This window comes from Hypomesus nipponensis, chromosome 18 (genome assembly GCF_054491055.1).
Source record: "Hypomesus nipponensis isolate SF chromosome 18, ASM5449105v1, whole genome shotgun sequence".
Lineage (NCBI taxonomy): Eukaryota > Metazoa > Chordata > Actinopteri > Osmeriformes > Osmeridae > Hypomesus > Hypomesus nipponensis.
Window position 1 is genome coordinate 11,699,212 of NC_140378.1, and position 14,712 is coordinate 11,713,923.

At 37.7% G+C, this 14,712-nt stretch overlaps 1 protein-coding gene across 1 annotated transcript in view; it reads left to right on the forward strand.

The window, feature by feature from the left end:
- The window catches only part of LOC146252116 (metabotropic glutamate receptor 4-like), a 78,661-nt gene that overhangs the window by 46,721 nt on the left and 17,228 nt on the right, over positions 1 to 14,712 (forward strand). The window contains exons 3-5 of the mRNA XM_084680205.1: positions 4,229 to 4,364; positions 6,651 to 6,805; positions 7,102 to 7,242. Coding sequence (XP_084536331.1) covers positions 4,229 to 4,364; positions 6,651 to 6,805; positions 7,102 to 7,242 — 432 coding nt within the window. The remainder of the gene's footprint in view (positions 1 to 4,228; positions 4,365 to 6,650; positions 6,806 to 7,101; positions 7,243 to 14,712) is intronic.

Consider the following 14,712-nt stretch of genomic DNA (forward strand, 5'->3'; position numbering starts at 1 on the left):
AATCCCTGTGAGTTTTTCCCTTTCCACATAAACACATCTATATATACAATATTTGTGATAGGGTCTCTGACTGGGTGTGCAGTGTACTGTATAGAGAAGCCATCTCAGTGGGCAGAATGGCTTAGTGACACTCAGGGGAGATTGATATGGCAAAAATGACGTGTTCTGTCACTCCCTGCCAGCACCCAACTACAGTGTGCCATAGGGATAAATAGAAAGCCTTAGTCCACTTTCCTCTGGGAATTAAAAACTGTTTAGAGATTAAATCAGACCTGCTGACACATTTGTTATTATAGGTCCTGGTTTGCCAAGACCTATGAAACAAGGCATGTCAACAAATTCACACTGTTGACACATCACTTTAAGGCTAATGTAGAGCAAGAATCCAACTCTGATATGTTTCCAAGCATACAATGCCATTGGTGGCAGATTAGCTCAGTCATCAGTCAAAAACAACATGTTAAGCTAAAACATATAATTACAGATGATTTTTGTTTTAATGAAATTGAGCATTTTACATTTCACTCCAGATCATACATTTTGCTGCAATTGTTTTCTTTTTCCATTGGCTGTTCCCCCAATTAATTGTCTGGGAAGCAGCATTAACTGAGTAAATATACCAAGATGCCTTTTTTACATGCTTAAATTATTAAATATTAATTATCTCTACTAAAATTAGAAATGGTTCCCTTTTCTGGTAAGCATTATCTTTAAAAAGTGATGACAAACAATCAAATTGTACTTTTTATTCATTTAGCAGACACATCAACAGCAACGCATATCTAGAATGCTCAACAGAAGATAAAGGAGAGAACCTTTTCGACAAAAATAGGCATCATTCATCCTCAGCTTGTGCAATGTATGCTTCAATTTTTGAACTCCTTGGAGAAAAGAGACCTCATGCTTTGACTGAAGTCACTGTCACAAGAAATATCTCTACCACCTTCTCAAGCTGTCATGTAACTATGATAATTAAGGACTGATGGGATGTGACTATGGCTTTACTCATGTGGGAAGTTTGTTACATCGTTGCTAGCCTATTGCAATGTATTTATAGTATAGTTCTACACATAATCCATTACATAGCTAAACATAACCACACTCACATCAGTGCTGATGATGATTCCATTACTGATCCAGTCATTCAAATTAAACCATGTGTAAATCTTTATGCCACACTTGTAGTAATGGTGGAGGAAGGTTACAATCCCCCAAGACAAGTCTTATTTTTAAACAAGGTTCTGACATGGCCTAGAATGTGAGAGTGCTGTAATATGCTGAGAGATAGGGGCAAGTCATCAGCCAGGTCTCTAGCCTGAGAGACATGGTGCCATGGGTTCATTTGTTTTGACCCTGCTTAGCCCGTTGGTTATTTACCTGTCATGATGCTTCGGGGATTTGAACTGTACCAATGTCATACATTTCAAATCCCATCTAAGATGATTTTGATTGCCCATCAAAAATCAGCTCTTAATATTGTAAGACATTTGCAGTATACCCCTGATTACATAAATCCTGGTAAATGTCAGAAAAATCTGAACTTTTGAACCAAAGTCTTTTCTTTGAATCTGAAGAATTTACAGATTACAGTATTACGTAATCTATGATTTATCAACAAAAAACAAATACCTTTTTTTTAAAGAGGGAAAATGTACTATACAGCTGTTAGACGTCTTCCGTTTTTATTAACTGTCTGTATGTCTACATCAAATGCAGTGGGACAGAGATGGGGCACTATGGGAGGTATTTCACATTGGTTTACGTTACTTTGGAGGAAACAAGAGAAAGAGTTAATCTGAGTTTCCCAATTACTACCTGTCCTGCAGCTAATGTGATCTAGAAATGCAATTTGTAGAAAAACAGATTCCTGAATGGAATTCATTACAAGAGGATTATAACCTTACACCAATTGAACAGCAGATGCATACTGAGGGGGGCTCATCAGTAGATCAATAAAATGCCATATTTAGATAGAGTACAGTAGCACATGAAAATATTCATAAAACTTTTTTTTTCACCTAAACTCAATTTAAAGTGTTATCAATACCACAATTTTTAATGAAAAATGTTATATTATACAATGTGTGTAGTCCTTGGGAGTTAAGGCTGATCTTTAAGTTCTACCATTAGGTTAAGTGTACTTTCTATATAGTGGTCTGAGTTCCAGGAGTCATCTCAGACACTCACTTCCTCGCTGCCTCTCCAACATATATTTCTACTTTACTATAAACTCCATTCCAAATACATTTGCACCATATAACTATCTCGTTCTGAAAAACAAGAAAAGGTGTTTAGTTTTTTCTATTCTCTTTTGTCAGTGCCAATGACCAATTTTTGGGCCAGTGGTCCTCAACTCCAGGCTAGCCTCTGTCCCAAAGTATCCAGTTTTATGTCATCCACTCCTGAGGGTAGGCTATGGTATAGGTAGAAATGTGAGCTGGAAAAGGGAAGGACAGGGCATGTTATGCTGTTTAGATTGTGTAGATAAATCATAAGATTTTACTACAGTTTAAATAAATATCTGTGAAATTTGAGACGGATTGAAGTACATATCCAAAATACTGCATGAGTATTATTTTGTTTGTAAGTGGGAAAACATTGCTGATGTGGTTGTAAACCTTCAAGGGACACTCCAATGGAAACCATCAAATAGCTCTCAAACCAACACTAAGGGTGTGACAAAGTATGGTTGAGAGGGTGTAAAATCATAAAAGCAGGAGAATCATGGGTCTTTCATGGAAAAACATGCATGCCTGACTGCAGGACCTAGGCAAAAGCCATTAAAAACATGGACCACCACATGAAATATAACAAGTACAGCACATTCGTCTTGTAAACCTAAACCATTAACCAGTCCAGTGAATAACAAGTGAATACCATGGGCTGTCATGTAAGACCAGTCACATGTGTGGCAGAGAACACGAAAAGAGAGATTCATCTAAATGTAAAACTCAGTGAAATAGCAAAAATCCCTAAACCTTGGAAAACAACCATGAGAATGAACATGAGAACCCTTACTCGGTGCTGTACAATAACATCAGGTCGACAAAAGACCTGAGGGGTTCAATCGAAAGTAACACTTTGCACCCACAAGCAAGGCTGTCAGTCTATCATTATTGTTCCATCAACAGTATTCTCTGCTCTTTTCTTCTGCTTCCTGTTTCCTAACCTATTAGTTTCTGAACTGAGGCCGTGCTTTGTTTTATGATCCATGGTGCAGGTCTGGCTGCTATGCAGTGAACCAGAGGGTATTATTCCTGCATTGATTGGCCAGCAGGCTGCTTTGTATCGGGTCAGGAGAGGAGAGTTCATTAGCATGCACATACACTCTGTGGCATTTTGGCAAGGCAACAAAACAATTCTCCTGAAATGTTTCAATGGGAATTAGAAAGGCTTGCTTGTGGGTAACCAATGGATGTACAGTACGTTCTGATGTTGCTAGACCTATGCTCAGTAGAATTGTCTTAAGGCATAGGAAAGCTGTGTTACTGTGTCTCCTGTTCTGGGATTCTTTTGGATTAGTGTGTGTGTTTGTCAGTGCATGTAAAGTAAGATTAAGACCAGAGAAATTGTTAGCACTATTTACGTCACTGTTATATTTAAGTCTCTCTTTTTGAGGATTAGTATAAACATGGAAACAAATAGTTGTATGCTACCATGAAATGGACACATTCTAACATTTCTTAAATATCACATAGATACTGTACGTGTGTAGAAGACAAACAAGAAACCGAACCAATTCAGCCAGTGCATACATTGCTTCACAAATTGACCATTCTCATTGGCAGGTCCATAAAGTGAATTGATGGGTCTCCATGTCTCAAATCTGCCCCTTGTGGTCCATGAAAAACATTTTCACACCACACATTCTTCATACTGTGAAATATTCCACATGCATCATTTTAATCTCTTACACCTCTAGAAAGTCTGAATAATTGTATTGGTGTTGGTCTAGAGGGAAAACTCTCCATGGTTGAGTATTGAGGAAGGTTTCTAAGAATGACATGCTTGACTGGATTCTGAAGAACCTGAGTACACCTTATCTACTGGAATAGGGTGATAATGCTGTTTTCACCTTGTACTGTAGGTAGAGTGACAAACAGAAACCTAAATTTAACTTCAGCTAAAGTTTTTTACCCATTCTGATCTCTGATCAAGGATACAATACAAACTATATTCTAGGCCCATGTGTCCTAACCTTTCAACAAACAAATTATCTTTTCTGCAGGAGATCTATGTATTGCTCAGTCCATGAAGATACCACGGGAACCTAAGTCAGGAGAATTTGACAAGATTATTCGCAGATTGAGAGAGAACCCAAATGCCAGGGTTGTCATTCTCTTTGCCAATGAGGATGACATCAGGTAAGTGCTGCAAACTGGCACAAGTGCTCTGAATCACAGACACTGACATACACACACACACAAACAAATACACACACACTGTAGTCCTCTATACATTTTTTATGCTTCAGGACTGTAAATCATGGTTTGGTGTGAGAAGCATCTTGATCGATTGCATGGGGCTGCAGCTACCTTGTCTGTGTGCACATGTGCAGACAAAATGCTTTATAGCATAATACATGTATGCAGTAGAAATTTTAACAAACATCAAGTGATAATCAAGTTGTGTGACTGCTTCATGTGTGATGTACAATATCTACAGAATATAACTCTACCAGTAACTGAAACATTTGTACAGTATGTAATGGCCCCACTTTTATTTTTTTATGTTCTATGCATTGTAAAGTGACAGGATTAAAATACAGATTGTGTTTTTAGATCAAGAAATACAAAAAAATCAATTTACTGAACACCTTTCATATTTTGTACACCAGCACATTTTTATCGTCACATACTTTTTTAATTGATAGCTTGCTGTAACAAAAGGGTTAAATAATATCCAGTGATACAAAAGCCAGATATACCCCTCTGTATGTCTTCAATGATTTGTGGAGGACTCTTATGCTTCATGAAAAGGGCAGAAGTCCCTGTGCTAATTGACTTAATACAGCCCTGATAACTGGAGTCTGGATATACAGTAATTACAGAACGCAAAGGGGATTTCAACTCGTTATTCTTGCTCTACCCTTGAACCCAGTCAATGTGAGTTGGCAGCCAGTTAATAAACTAAAGCTGATTGTACTGCACCCAAGCTAGCAAGTACCCGTATGTGTTCCCCAAAAAATTCAGAGGTGGGAAATATGTTTGTTTGCTATTGTTACTTTTGTCAATAAAGTATGCGGTAAAAATCTAATTTAGAGAGGTTTGCATCGAGTGTCGTGCCAGCTATTCCCCAGTAAATACCATGCAGGATGAGAGCACCTGGTCTTTGTGATAACTGAAATTGCCCTGCATACGACCTAAATAAGAGCTGCAGTAGAGTCAAAACACTGACTCCCTCTCTCGTCTGATACAGAAATCATGATTAACTAAAAAAAACGGTATTCTTTTTCTGTATTTTACTCAAAGCTTGCTTCATTATATTTTAAAGGATGACAAAATAATACTAAAATATAGCAAAACAGGGAGCCTAGGACATTTACTCAGAATATCTCTGAGAGACTATAAACCAAGGTTATTGTGTGAGGCAGCTAGAGCTCACATTGTTGGTTTTGTAAGAGATTAGAAAAGGTGTTTCATGATTTTAAAATTATGTATCATTATAATGGGATTTTTCTGAATCAAGGTCATTTGTTGGAATATATTAATCATACAACAATTCATTAATCATTCTAAAGAAACACAACAAGGTAGGGTTAAACAACACTACAGCAGTTTAAAAAGCTAGTTATCATTTACATTTACATTCATTTAGCAGACGCTTTTATCCAAAGCGACTTCCAAAAGAGAGCTTTACAAAGTGCATAGGTCACTGATAATAACAACAGGATAGCCCCAAAAACATTGTGGGTAGCCAAAACATGAAGCAGATATTGTGAACAACTAAAATAAGTGCAAAAGGGAAGAACCACAAGAGCATGTAGTTATACAAGTTACAATTAAACAACATGAATCGCTATAAGTGCAAGTGTACCTGTAGAAAAGCAAACAACACTAAAAAAATATATATATATATATGTGTATATATATATATTTCACAGCGAGTACAACAATATAAATCAGTTACCACTAACCAACAAAAGTAACAAGTCTCTAAGCAAGAGTCATTGTGATCTTTGAGGAAGTTAACATTGGGTCCAGCAAACCATTCCTAAGTACCGTTGTACTCCCTGAACAAGTGCGTCTTGAGCCTTTTCTTATCAAAGTATTTTCTTTTACCAAACTGTATTCAGGGAAACCAGAGTAGGTCTTTCGACTAGTAAGGCTACTGTCTAAGAGTAGTTTAGCCAGTAGTGTCAGCTGTCTGGTACATCAAGAATCCCACAGCTGTAGTTTATTAATTACATCAATTAGCAGGGATGGACAAAACATTGAGTTATACAGAAGTGGCATCTGCCCGCAACACACTTCTACCGAGTATAGATTAGTCAGTGAACATAAACCTAGTCAAATATGAACCTGCGGTTTGCTACATTGTATGATAAGAAACTAAAGGTTCTTTATGGCATAGGTAAAAGCATTTTGTACATTTTTACAAGAACAGAATTTTGACAAAACTATGATGTTCTGTCTTTTCCCGTCTCATAGACGGCTTCTTCAGGCAGCTAAGAAGGCCAACCAGACAGGCCACTTTCTGTGGGTGGGTTCAGACAGCTGGGGTTCCAAGATCTCACCAATCCTGAACCAGGAAGAGATGGCTGAGGGCGCTGTCACAATCCTCCCCAAACGACAGTCCATACGAGGTACTGTTTGTATTAAGTGACAAACACACATGCACACCCATGCTGTTGCACATATATACTTAAGCACAAACTAACAATGGAAGTGCAATTCTTACCTTCTACCATTACCACAGAACACCAACAAGGTATCATTGTGCTGTAGCAGCAAGATTAGAAAAACTGCATTGACACAGCACTGTTTAAAATAAAATGATTTATCAGCCCGAACCCTAACCATCTGAAAATCCAACACACTTCTCAGATGATGATCTACTGTGGGCTCCAATTCCAACCTTGACTCTCTTTAACTTCTTCAGGATTTGATCGCTACTTCATCAGCCGAACTTTGGACAACAACAGGAGGAATATCTGGTTTGCAGAGTTTTGGGAGAACAACTTTCAGTGCAAACTCAGCCGTCATGCTTTGAAGAAAGGTTCTGGCATTAAGAAATGCACAAGTAAGAAAACTATTTTCAGTATTTTTTTCCATTGACAGACATTGTTTAAAAACGTAATTAATGTTAGCTGTATGTGTATTCCTTCTTTGTGACATTACACAGAGAACAAGTCATAATTGAGTAAAAATGAGCAGACATGTTTTTATGCACTTGGATTATGAAGAGAGAGATAAATAGAGGTAACACATCATTTTGTATTTTGGAAGAATGGTTAGGGTGTGAAAAAAGGATAGGCTCCGAAGTTTGATTAAACAGCACTGAATGTCCCCATTACTCCATGTCGCATGTTCAATTTGCAATGCAGTACAACGGCAATCACCAAAACTGGGCCATTACACAGTCTGAAAACACAATCAATAGGGAATCCAATCAGCACATTAGAGCCAAGCTCTTTGGTCATTAAAATCACTAGGCACTCCAAGTCCAACTGTCTTTCATTTCCCATTTTGTTACCACTCTCTGAGTCTTAGGCATCCAGGCCTACTGATTGCTGTGCATAGTCTAAACCAGGCTGTGTATTGATGCTTTTAAAGGTTAGAAAGACATGCATGCATGTGACAGTCGAGGCATAGACACACTTTATTTACATTGTTATGCTTTATTCCTCATTCAACATCCCAGGCAAACACCCTGCTGATTTTAAATGACACATTTCAAATATGGAGTCGTCGTATAATAAGCACTATCACAGCTTTTATAAGCCTATGTGCGGTAAAGTTAAGTGTTGAAGGCAAAACAGACTCAAGATGCAGCTTTTAAAGCAGATGTCTCATCAGAGTGCTTGTCTGTATTATTTAATGTCTTTTGATGAAGAGCACTTAGGATCCCTGCCTCAAGCTGTGAAGCTGTGTCCCAGCAAACAGCCCAGCTATGGAAGAATCCGACAAAATGCACTAGGAGTGGGCGTGCTAAAGCTCAACTTTCAACAACCTCAAAAGAGAGGTAGCTGGTTACTTTATTGTAGGAGTCGATGCAATATTACCTCTGATGAATGTAAAACATGCAACATGGTGATGCACAAGAACACCCAGACACATTTTCAAATTGTTCCTGTTAATATTTCTCACATAATTGAGTTTCTCTGCACTGGAAAATAATTATAACTGTCAATATTTCTGGATTACTTTACTTTAACTAGATGACATGCAACGCCTGGACAGTATACCTCAATGATAAAAAAAAGAAAAAAAATGCAATTTAAGTCTTTGAAGTCATTTTCATATGATTCTCAAATGCCCTGAACAAAATATTTGTATTTGAATTGTAGAACTCAATGTTTTTAGCTGAGAAGAGGACAAACCTACACAGAATTGTATTTCTCTGCACATAGAAACACAAGGTGTCAGCCAACAGTCAGTTTGATATCACCCTTCCGTGCTGAAACAGCATGTTGTTCCAAACTTACACACAAAGTGCTGAGGTCCACTTCTCTGGAAACCAACACTATTTACTGTACTCTTCTAGGGCTACAACTGATAACCAGTTCTCTATCGCTCTTTCTTTCTTTCTTTCTTTCTTTCTTTCTTTCTTTATATCTCTCTCCTTATTCTATATACATTGGTGCCATATTGTTTTATCTAAAATTCTAAAATTATTATAGATAAAAATTACTATAAATTCCTAAAAAGTAACCTCAGCACCATATTTTTAGATTGTGTTGTAAATCTAAGATATCCTAAACCAAACCATTCTAAATAAAAATACAGGAATACAGAAATAATTGAAATACATTTGATGAAAAACAATCACATACATAAATGTCTTTGTCTGACTGTAATGCACATTAGTCTACTTACTGTAAGATAGAGTTTGGTAAGGGGCTTATTGTGCCGGAAGGTTTCACACAATGTGTGTTAGTGCACAAGAGATAGTTTTCAAAGGGCATATCCTTCTATGTTACAAGAGCTGCAGATATGGTACTGTGTCCTCTCCGTGTATTCCTTTCATCAGATGTCATGGTGGCTCTTGAGCTAAATTGCTGTTGCTCTTTTTCTTCCTGTGAGTGGCCCCAGGAGCACTGTAATCTAATACATGAAAGAGTTATGCCCATTCCACTCAGAATCCTCATGTACTAGTACCCTACCCATCCAAACAAACACATACTCCAATTCTCTCTATGACATACTGTAGGCTACCACCTGCTGTACCAAATTAGCCAGACTAGTTCTACATCTGTGATTAACATACACAGTAACTGAGAGTTCATAAACCACCCATTACCTTGTGAACTCTGACAGCCGCCATTGGTGACATTGAAATATTAAGCACAGATTATGTATGTGTAATAATTTAACAGAAAAAAACACATGCATGCAAATATATACTAAAGTGTGTCCCCATTCAGTATCAGGAATATTGATTTCATAAATCATCAACTGAAATAAAGACTAGCATGGTATTAGTAAGTTATTACCAGTCCCTGACTTCAGCCAAGAACCCCTTACATTTAATACACATTTTATTAATGTGTTTCAATGACAACGCCTTTACCACATCACCACACAACATATAAGGAATACACTTAACTTGTGTTTTCATTTGAATAGAGTGTCAATTTAGCACTATACCTTTTTTTCAACAGGGGATGTGACCGTATGGACTGAGATGCTCAGAGTGTGAATGTATAATTCAGTTCCCTCAGTTGGTCTCTGTCCAAAAGTCACTGCTTGTTCCTGCTGGCCATGGGCCTAGGTTTACATTGTAGATGACACCAGCCCAACCTTCAGGTCACTGTCTGGCCCTTTGTGGACATGACCAGATGGTGGAGAAACCAAATCGATTGTGCTCCAGACAGCATATAAGCCATTAATCACTTAAGTTATCCATATGGTTATTACTGCACAACAGCACTTGTGCCAGAGCTAGTATAAAATGATCTAACTAGGACCTCTACCTGGATTGCAGCCAGAATTCTTTGGGGGAACTGTTCTTTGACCATTAAGCTAGTTTGGAAAGAAATTATGGGTAATTACTTGTTAACAATGCCATTGAAATATTGACGATCAGGCAAATACAACTGCATTTATCAGATACGACTTGTGGTAAAGTGCTTCAGCAGAACAAACATCTCAATCTACCATACTGTAAGTGAGACAATTATCTGCTCAACACTGCAGTACAGTGTGATATGTTCCCCTCAGTATTTGTGTGGTTGATAATGAGCATTGTTCAAATGCCAATGACAATTAATCAAGAAAAGATGGGTCTATAAAACTAAGATACATTTTATTACCGGTATACTGCAGCACACTGTAATGCTGCAAAGCAATTTTATTTTCTGGTGAAATTGGGTCACAACTATATATTTATTTCAATCTCATTAGTCTACCTGACAGAACACTTCTATTGATTAGGCCTGAGTTTGAATGTAAAATAAATGCACTGTTGTAAATTTAAATTTAGATTAATTAAAGTCATACCAGACTCACATAATGTTATGGAAAATGCACCCTTTTCTGAAATCAAAGTCATTTGTTTGCAGCACACACAGTGAAGTATTGGGCTGAACCACTGTGGGTGTGTTGCTTGCTGATGACAACAATGTGAGGCCTGGTGAGCCTGACTTATTCTATTGCTCACCATCACAGTGGCCATAAGTCATCAAGGCCAGTGTGGGGCAAGGGATGCAGTGTCTGCCTGACTGCCTGCCTGCCAGCATGGATGCTTCAAGACCAGCTAAGATGATCAAGCAATATTTGTTGCATCCAAGTATCTCTTGAGATCCAATGTAGATTTAAATGTCATTTTTTTCTACAGGTCTAATATCAAAGTAATGCTCAACTATTCCTACAATAATTCCTTAAGAGTTTATCTGCAACATTTAAAGGGTAATCACTATTGCAGTACAAACTGTTTGAAACAACTGCAATACAATTAGGTTATGGCCCTACCGAAAAGATTGTATGGCACAGAATTGGTCGGTCAACATTCTAACTACAGTTGTCAAGTTGTGTTGTAGTTGTAGTGTTAAGGGATAAATCATTCAGTTTGTAATGGATGTTGCCAAAACAACCCGGAGTCTTTGAAATTGCATTTGAAGTCCAATTAGCTAATTATTTTTCAAAGGGTCATAAGCATCTCTTAAACTACCTGTCCTATTGATAATATTCTAAAAGCACTATAGATAACTATCTGGACAGATAAAAAAGGTTTATGAAACAACCTGGTTTATGGTTTATGACTTTGATGAATGCAGTGATTGAGGATGACTAATGAAAATGCGTCATCTTTAGTTAGGCCTGCAAATACAAAGTTTGGCTTATGGTTGAAAATAGGCCATCAAATAGTGGCCTGGCATACAATATACATTTCCACAACTGCCCACATATTTTCTTTTTTCACATTTTCACAATGTTTCTGAAATCCAATAGTATATATTTGAATGTCAAAAGACTAAATTGCATCCCATAAGTATCGCTACACTAATACTTCAATATAAATCATTGTTTACACAGATTCATCTCAAATCCTGTGTTGTCCCTGGGTAAGATAGTCCGGTCAGAGCATTGGTACACACTTTGAGAGAAAAAATGGTAGAGCAATAGCAATTTGCCTTGTAGGATTGTGTGAGCTAGGAATGCATGCCTTGTTCTTCAATGAGTCATGCAGCTCTTTCAAAGGCCTTGGATCAGCGACAAATAGTTAAAGAGAGTTTCCATCTGTATTTCCAACCTTGGCTGTGTCACACAGCAGACCTCAGAGCTGGATGCCAGGTAGTGCATCATACACTACTCAGTTGCTGTGTTCTCTTTTCTTCTTGAGTCACCCAACAAACGACAGACCAGTGTGAAGAGAAGTCGACAAAGCCTGTTACTACCTAGCTACTGTAACACACCATAGTTGTAGCTGACATATCCTTTGAACCATTTAGTGAACATGCACATTTTCTACCATAACATATAGAATGATCCATTAATAAAGTTTAACGTTGTACAATAATAATCATAAGTCACAAGTAATTATTAAAGATTATATTGAATTACCTCTTGATATCCATCAAAGTAACAACATCTTTGACAGAATTTTCATACATTCATGAATAAAAAGTTCCAATAGAATGCAAAGCGAGAGAAAGGAATATAGTTTGAGAGAGAGAGAGAGAGAGAGAGAGAGAGAGAGAAAGAGAGAGTGAGGCTTTTTGTCTGCATGCTTTTGTAGGGGGTTAAATATAACAACCGAAACAAATTCCCCTATGGTTTAAAGGAAGATGAGAAACTGAGCAGTGTATTAGCATGAACCAAATAATGCCAATACCAATACAATTCCAGGTATTTGACTCTATGGGTTAAATCAGAACAAGAATGGTCAAAGTACGGTTAAATGAAATACGCATTTAATAACTTTGCAAATGAATGAAATCAATTACAAGGCAAACATGTTACAATATGAAAGCTTTAAATCTTAGCTACTCTACCATGATCATTGTACATCAGAGAGAAAGCAAGAGGTGAGCAAAGAGTAGGACAGTAGGACAAGGGAGAACTGAGGAGAAGGTCTCAGGAGATGAAGAATCCAAAGAAAAATGCATTACAATTCCCTTGATACACAAGAACAACCAATCAGACCACATCTTGAATGGGGTTGGAGAGCCATCAAGTTGAGACAGCCAGAATCTTCAGACTTTAGCATATGAGAGGTGGGGGCAGGTTTGACACCCAGCCTTACACTTTTCCAAGTGCATCACAATTACAGAACCATAGGCAGTGATTTTTATTCAAGATTTTAAAACATTCTGAGACTTGTCATGGATGTTAAATTACTTCCCATAGCCAGAGCAAACACACATTCAGAATGCATAACATCAAGACAAACACAAAATAATTCATTTGTTCATAGCCGCACGCTTTAAGTGCTTCTGTTCAGATAAGAAATTGCTTGTAGACCTTTCACAAGGCTTGCAGAAAACAAAAGATTGCAGATTGACTTTATCAATTACCTCATCCTGTTTTGTGCTATCTTATCGTACACATCATTTGTCTTGTTTACATTTGAGGCATTAACAGATGAAACACTGTAGATACAAAGTGACAAGAGTTGCAGAAGCAATTTCTTGTGGTTCTGAATAGAATCAGAGTCAACAGAGGATTTGGGCTGAGAGTTTTCCTCTTGGGGACATGCCTTGTTGTTTTTTATAACACCTGTCAACCCATGGCCAAGAGAGTTTTTACTTACTGAATGCAAGAGCAATAGTGACAGTGTTCTATTAATCATCCTACAGCATCTTGATACTGGTATTGAGGCCAAAATATCAGAGTACCAGACTGATTATTGAGTGAGACTCCCCTCTGTACACATATCTGAATGAGCAAGGGCTGATTTATTGCAACATACAGTACTGTAACTGAAAAAAGTCACAGGGACTGTCCATGTGATACCTTTTCTTTGCTACATTTACACTGTTCATGTTCTGGTACTCATCTTTTATAAAATCTCAATGCTGGAAATATATACACAAATAAACACTTCAACCACCTTACTACTTTTACTTATCAAACACAAGCCATCAAGCATGGGAATTGTCAAAAGATTATCTGACAGAATCCATCCCCTGAGCTGAGTTGTTTGAACTGCTTGCACACAGAATGTCGATCTTGTTGACTAGACTTTAATCAGGCCTAGAGAAATTGTCACACAGGATAAAAAGTCAGATGGTATCAGTTGCTTCAAAGCTCAGCTGTCTGTGCTCTCAACCTATATTGAACTCCTGCTAAAATACTCTGGAGCAATGATTGGGGGAACTCACTGGCTGCGGAATCAATTAGTGAAGTCTGAACAGTTGAACAAACACATTCACATTCATTTTATTTGGTTTAAAGTGTAATTACTTGTCTTAAATAGTATTAATAATGTTAACTTTATAGTAAACTTTGTTTGTTTCAAATTGAGCATTAAAGGTTATAGATCAGAAGACAAAAGTGAGAACAAATAGTCTTAAGTTTCACAAACTGACTTAATGTCATGGGAATTTTATGATTTTAACCCATCCATCCATCCATCATCTGCCGCTTGTCCGGGGATCGGGTCGCGGGGGCAGCGACCTAAGCAGGTTTAGCCCAGACTTCCCTCTCCCCGGCCACTTCCACCAGCTCTTCCTGGGGGACCCCGAGGCGTTCCCAGGCCAGCCGAGACATAGTCCCTCCAGTGTGTCCTGGGTCTTCCCCGGGGCCTCTTCCCAGTGTGTACTACTTTAACTATATAGAAAATGAATACAAGACAGAAGCAGCTCAAAAAAAGATCAAAATAGTAGACCTGCAGTTGTCAAAGATCATCGTATACCACTGTTTATTTAATTTCAGCACAATTGTTTACTTTGCACAGGTAAAATCTTATCTTTTCTTTAAATTACAATTTTTGGGGAAATAAACTTGGAATTAGGAAGGTAACCTTGGTGGGCTCGGCAGGTGCTAAATGCCATTGTTAAATTAAATTACCAATTAGACAGTGATGAAAATTTTATCTGCACACATCTTT